Below are 6,740 nucleotides of genomic sequence, written 5' to 3'. Positions count from 1 at the left end.
CGTTTCTCCAACGATAAAAACCGTCTCGTGGCAATGTCACGACTCTCCCCCAGCGCTGAAGTAACGTTACTTAACAATTAGTCTAGAGTCCTGAGCCTTCTGAACGTTCTGAAGGAAGTGATCTTCACACTGTTTCTCCATTGGTGAATAGCATTTTGTCTCTGGTTGAAAATGATCCAGTTCACAGAATTTAGCGAGTTGCTCATCAACCTTTTCTCCTTCCGAAAGTACAGCACATACTGATGATGAAGGAGCTCTCTCAGAAATTTTCCCGGCTACAATCCATCCAAGTTTGGTATTCTGTAGCTTGGGGAGTCCATTCCTTAAGCTCATGCACTCGGCTTGCATTATATTGAAGAACTGCTCGGCTCCAAGAAGAATATCAATTTTTCCAGGTTTTCCAAATTGATGGTCAGCCAACATTATATTTTTTGGTATTTTCCAATTATCAGTCGAAATTGTATAAGTTGGTTGATCAGCGACTATGTGAGGCAAAACCATTGCTTCAAGCCGTGAACTAAAATCGCCTTGTTTTGACTTTAGCTGAACGTTGATCCTTGCATTGGAAGTCTAAGATTTTCCACCAATGCCACTTATGTTCAGCATCGAATTTGTGGTATTCAGTGAGAGCATTTTAATTGCTCTTTTGGAAATGGCATTAATTTGGCATCCAGAGTCAAGCAGGGATCTGAATTCTGCCTTTTGTCCATTTACTCCTTGAATAATTACTCGGGCAGTCGCCAGGAGAATGTAACTGGATTGCTTTCCACTCGCAGATGCGGCCATGATACTATCCGAGAGGTCCGGTTTTGTTTCCAAATGCAACAAGGTATTGTGTTTTTTGTTGCATTTAAAGCAATCTCTCTTTGTGCATGTCTTTGACGGGTGACTTTGGCTTAGACATTTAACACATAATTTTTGTTTTTGAACCCAGTGAAGACGTTCTGCAGGGGTTTTCTTTAAAAATTCATTGCATTTATGTATGCTGTGATTTGGTTTCTTACAAAAGAAACAGTTATATTGTGTTTCAGCTCCAACTGATGCACGTGTATTTTGTTTTTTCCCTTTTATGATCCAATGGCTTCAAGAGTGAGAAACCTTTGTTCAAGAAAGTTTAAAAATTCACTAGAAGGTTGAATTTGTATTTTAAACGGATTGCTCATACAACAAGTGGTTTTGTCGATCAAGCTTTTTTGTTAGAGGACAGAGTAGAAGTGGATCCCATTTGTCTGTCTCTATGCCGATGTTATTAAGAGCAGATAATGTTTCCTTCACATTATCATGCAGGAATTTAATTGTTTTGGAATCATTTGTTATCAATGAATGATCCAATAATTTTTGAATTAAAGTATTACTTAATACTCTTTTATTGTTGAAGCGTTCATCAAGTGTTTTCCACGCAGTTGAATATTTGCCTCAGTTAGCGATAAATGGCGAAGGTATGGCTACCTTTGGATAATATAATGCATTTTTAACAGCATTTGTTGGAGGACTATTTGTTGTCTCCTTTTTTACATACATTTCTGTTTGTACCTTTATGACTGCATCTTCTGCTGCCATGTATCTGAAGTCGTCAGATCCAAGTTCCTTCGGGTTCTTAAATTTTTTATAAATTTGGACATGAATATTTTTTATTTCATTCCAGTATTGTGCAATAACGGGGGTGAAATTTGGTTTTGTTTCTTCAGTCATTTTATTCATGATGCGCTCTAAACTATCAAGCAACACCGTTTGTTCTCTGAACATCGATTCTATTTCAATGTCCTCTGCTGTGGATGCGCTTCCAAGAGTGACAACTAATTGTTGAATTCTGTCTTATAATCCTCAATCAGTTGCTTTATTATACCCGTTACTCGTAGAGTAAAAGGGTATACTAGATTCGTCGGAAAGTATGTAACAGGCAGAAGGAAGCGTTTCCGACCCCATAAAGTATATATATTCTTGATCAGGATCACTAGCCGAGTCGATCTAGCCATGTCCGTCTGTCCGTCTGTCCGGATGAACGCTGAGATCTCGGAAACTATGAGAGCTAGGCTATTGAGATTTGGCGAGCAGATTCCTGAGCTTCTTACGCAGCGCAAGTTTGTTTCAGTAGAGTGCCACGCCCACTCTAACGCCCACAAACCGCCCAAAACTGTGGCTCCTACAGTTTTGATGTTAGATAGAAAATTTTAACTGAAATGTATTAGTCTTGTCCATACCTATCGATTGACCCAAAAAAAATTTTTCTACGCCCACTCTAACGCCCACAAACCTCCCAAGAAAAAAAGCTATGACGTCAGAGCCAGACAGTGCGAAATGTTTTTACGCGTGTATGTGTGTGTATGTAAATAGTTGCCGGCCGAACTTAGCGGCAAAGAGAAAAGCACTGCCGGCGCTCAGAGAGAGCAAAGTGCGCGGCTAACTTATTCTATTGAACAATGAATTTGTCACGCCTACCCTAACGCACACAACGCTTAAATCTGTCTTCCGCCGGTAGGTGGCGCATTTAAATCTCGCTTTGCTGCTTGCATATCTCCATTTCCCTTTGGTCGCTTAAGCTGAGTAACGGGTATCTGATAGTCGAGGTACTCGACTATAGCGTTCTCCCTTGTTTTTTTAAAAAATTCATTGTTAAAATAGTCGTGTTCTAACTTGACTCCTTTAAGGAGGTTATTTTTTTGATTATCTCCGGAGTTAAATTCATCCCACAGGGATTCTAACCTTAATAAACGTTCTCTGTAGTAGGCTGGCTTAGTCTTCCTGTCGACGGAGTCCTTTTTGTAATTCCGAATGACATTCTGAATTTGCTCTCCTGTAGATAACTGTCCTGTCAACAACTGATGAATGCTGTTCGGTGCCATTTTTACCTTTTTTATATAATCCGAGCAAGAGGTATTTTGTAATGTGCCTCGACTCACACCGTTGGATATATATATGTAAATTGGCTTTGAACAGATCGATCAGTGGAACAACAGTTTATCTGGTTCAAATCGCCTGGTTGATCAGAACCTGTCCCAACGTAGATCCTTACAGTGTTTGATCGCCAAGTTGATCGCACACCTAAAGTGGTTGAATTTACCGTGTTTTGGTCGCCTTGTTGATCGTTTAAGACTGTAATTAAAGTTTTGTATTCGGATCAAATGGATATTGTATTTGACCGAAATATGCGGTTCAAATTTTTACCAAATTGACTTTTGGTTCATCAAACTATGATCGATGATGCAAGTTAAAATTGGTGTCCCAATTTGAACAATTGTTGCGGCTCAAAGTCGGGGGTCACCAAATGTATGATTTCTACCGAAACCTGGTTTTGCTGAAAAGGTTTTTTTTGCGTGCCTCAAGTACAGAACCAGTGGCAATAATCGCCGCAATAAGTACAGAACAAATTGGGCTGCGGAGAAGTGAATACGTCAAAATTTCTTTTCGTACTGATTTTATTGAGCATGGATCCGGGTTTATATACATGATTTGGGGTTACAGGGATATTTACTTAGGACTAGTCTAGACACAAATGGACAACATGGTTTATTATCAGATCACAGGAAAATAGCATAAATAAACAATTACATCTACCAAATGGTGTGAAGACACGTCCGTCGGCTGGATGCATATGGTTTATGACCCGTTCATCATATGCAGATGTGCGCAGACCAAGATATCAGCTACCTATTTGTTTAGGTTAAAGTAGCTATCAGCAACGAACGAAGGGTATAAAGGGTATAAAAATTATATCTTTGGTGTTTTTTAGCCTATAACCTACTAAGCTTGGAAATAACATTTTTTAATTAGTTTTGAATTTTGAATTAAATTTTATCGAAATCGGACGACTATATCATATAGCTGCCATAGGAACGATCGGAAAATTTGTGGAAAAATAATATGAAACAGATTATAGCTTCGGTGTTTTTTAACATATAACCTCCTACGCTTGGAAATAACATATTTTAATTAGTTCTGAATTTCGAATTTAATTTTATCAAAATCGGACGACTATATCATATAGCTGCCATAGGAACGCTCGGAAAATTGGTAGGAAAATAATATAAAACCAATTATTGCTTCGGTGTTTTTTGACATATTATCTTGTACTATTGGGAATATCATTTTTTGTGTTTTTAAATTTAATAATTTAAGCTGCAAGGGTATATAAGCTTCGGCTTGCCGAAGCTAACTTCCTTTCTTTTTTTTTTGATTTTCAGCTAAACTAGCAGGTTTTTCCAAAAGTCGTAGAACAAACGTTTTCTATTTCAAGCTACTTTATAAAAGCCATAGGGTTTCCAAAACTCTAAAACTAAGATGGGATGCATACAAACCCACACACAAAGGCACAAACATTTTCATTTTGGGAAGAAGAAGAAAATCTTGTTCTTTTAATTTACTTTTGAACGGGACATCGGATTTCAACAAATGAGGTGTCATTCGACGCGTATTCTCAGTAAGAAAAAACTAGCTAAACAGACGGGGGCTTTTATCCCCGCCGTATCCAGCAGCTCCAATTTTCTAAATTTTTACTTTTACACCTTCACTACTTTTTCTCCCAAACATATCTATATTTCGAAAGTCTTGGTATGCAATTTTCTTAGTTTTTGCAATACCTTTCGATTGGTGTATAACTCGTTACGATCGGACCATAATGGCAGATTTTCAATTCTGCGGCTATATATAGTAGTTGTCTTCGCACGCTCTCTTGCGCGCTTCGCCACTACGTGTACTGCCGTCCACAGTGATATAATCATTAGAAAATAACTTATTTTTATTACGTTATTTTTCAAATGGAGGGAGATGTAGTATGCATATACCGAGTACCCACTTTACCACGGGCATCATTGTTTAGAGTGTACTTACTTAAAAACAAAGTCCCGGCCGTTAAACTCAAGTGGCCAACTGAAATACGATTACCCAAACGCGCCTCAGAGCCAGACATATGTCAGCATATTCCCATGGCCTGACTGCATAACCAGCCGATATATGCATTCACAACTTCTCTAGCGCTCTCGCTGCTTACCAGCCTTATGTCAGTGCATAGATATTCTTATATACTTGGCCGCTGCCGGCGTCAGAGGGCAACACACCAGCGAGCCGCTAGACTTTAAGACACTCTCAAATATAACTTTTAACAATAAAGAATATATATTGACTCGTTGCTCAAGACTTAAAGTACAAAATACCAAAGACTTATACATTTGAAATGGGCAAGCAAAAGGCCATCGCTGGCCACTTTACACAATATAGTCACAGTTCACAGTTAACATTTTTTTCTAGCACTAATACTGTAGCCACAGTTTTGGGACGCTTGTGGGCGTGGCATTCGAAGCAAAGGAATATAAATCTTAAATTCCAATTTTTAATCCTTGATAGTTTCCTAGATATCAGCGTTCACATGTACGAGTTTTTGAAGTATGTGGGTGCTAAAGCGGGCGTGGCATGTTCACCTTACAAATTTGCGCTGCGTAAGAAAATAAGGAATCTAAATCTGAAATCTCAACTCACTATCTCTTTTAGTTTCCGGCTAGTGATGCTGATTACGAATATATATACTTTATGGGGACAGGGACGCTTCTTTCTACCAGTTACATAATTTTCCCCAAATACAATATACCCTTTTACTCAACGAGTAACGGGTAAAATAACATTAAATAAATGAACTTCTGGAGCAAGCTTCATGGCTTGGTGAAGTAGTCAGGGGCTTTCTTAAGAAAGAAACCTCTTGTGACACCGAAAAAAAACTATTTTAGAAAATGGCGTGGACGATGATGCAGGAACTAACCCGGTTTTTGAGCTAACGAAAGATGAACATCTGGTGGATGACAACAAGCTTGATATATAATATATTTATACAAAAAAACGATCTAGTGGACTAACAAAAGATAGCCAACGGCTGAATAAGATCTCTCCCGATGGAGGAAGAATTCATTTAAGGAACTTAGCATTAATGGATCATAAAGCTGGAAGGAACAATCATCCAAACAAGAACTATCGAAACTGACTCATCCGTGCGAGGACTTATCGGTAAAAACAATGTTTCTTTGCAGCGAACTGAAGAATATACCGCAAAGAGGATGAACGAGAGAAATAAGCACGACTTCTCATCAGCATCAGAACTTCAACAATTTTGAAGAAGAATTTGACATTTATATATTTAACTATAGACAATACATTTCATTCCCTACGGTAATGCCCTATTTGTCGTAAAAGAAGCGTTTAGCAGCAGCATGAAGATATAATGTGGAGGGTGAAGGAGGGTGTTTAATGCAGAAGGCTTTTTTGTGCTTCTTGAGATCAGAGTCTGGGCGGTGTATAATCTGTAACAATTTAACAAGCTCCCGATAACCACGAATAAAGATGATAATTAAGTTTTAAAAGATTTGTAAGCGACTGATAATTAACATATTGAGAGGGTTTACATGAGCTGGATAACGGAGTGTGGTTTATAAGATCAAATAGAAATTATTATTTCAATGGAACTTCAAAATTTAAGCAGGGATATGTCGTGCTAATATGTTTGACCGTACATCTCGAGCCCCTTGAAAGTACCTGCTTTCAACAAGCAAGGTAAGCAGCACGGCTATCTTGTGCACTGGCCGACTGGTTCGAATGTGCACCTCTCGAGCTAATCCGTCTTTTCCGGGAACTACTGCTACGATGAGTCCTATCTTCTATTGTTGTGGAGGTAGGTTGTCGTCCTGATCGTAGCTTGTTAATGTAATCAGATTATCACCTGCACCAGAACTGTTAATTCGCAGCGGTGACGGCGTCGA

The 6,740-nt window shown here is 38.6% G+C and overlaps 1 protein-coding gene across 1 annotated transcript; it reads right to left on the bottom strand.

Annotated features, from left to right (window-relative positions):
* Positions 1–1,695: 1,695 nt before the first annotated feature.
* On the bottom strand, positions 1,696–2,828 carry LOC119554869 (the record flags this gene model as incomplete). The annotated part of the gene is made up of 2 exons (XM_037865952.1): positions 1,696–1,743; positions 2,640–2,828. Coding segments are annotated over 2 exons (237 nt in total), but the record flags the coding sequence as incomplete, so codon positions are not given.
* Between the last annotated feature and the right edge of the window lie 3,912 nt (positions 2,829–6,740).

The sequence above is a fragment of the Drosophila subpulchrella genome, chromosome 3L (assembly GCF_014743375.2).
Source record: "Drosophila subpulchrella strain 33 F10 #4 breed RU33 chromosome 3L, RU_Dsub_v1.1 Primary Assembly, whole genome shotgun sequence".
Classification (NCBI taxonomy): domain Eukaryota; kingdom Metazoa; phylum Arthropoda; class Insecta; order Diptera; family Drosophilidae; genus Drosophila; species Drosophila subpulchrella.
Note: the sequence above shows the minus strand (reverse complement) of the source record. Positions and strands in the feature narration are given on the sequence as shown.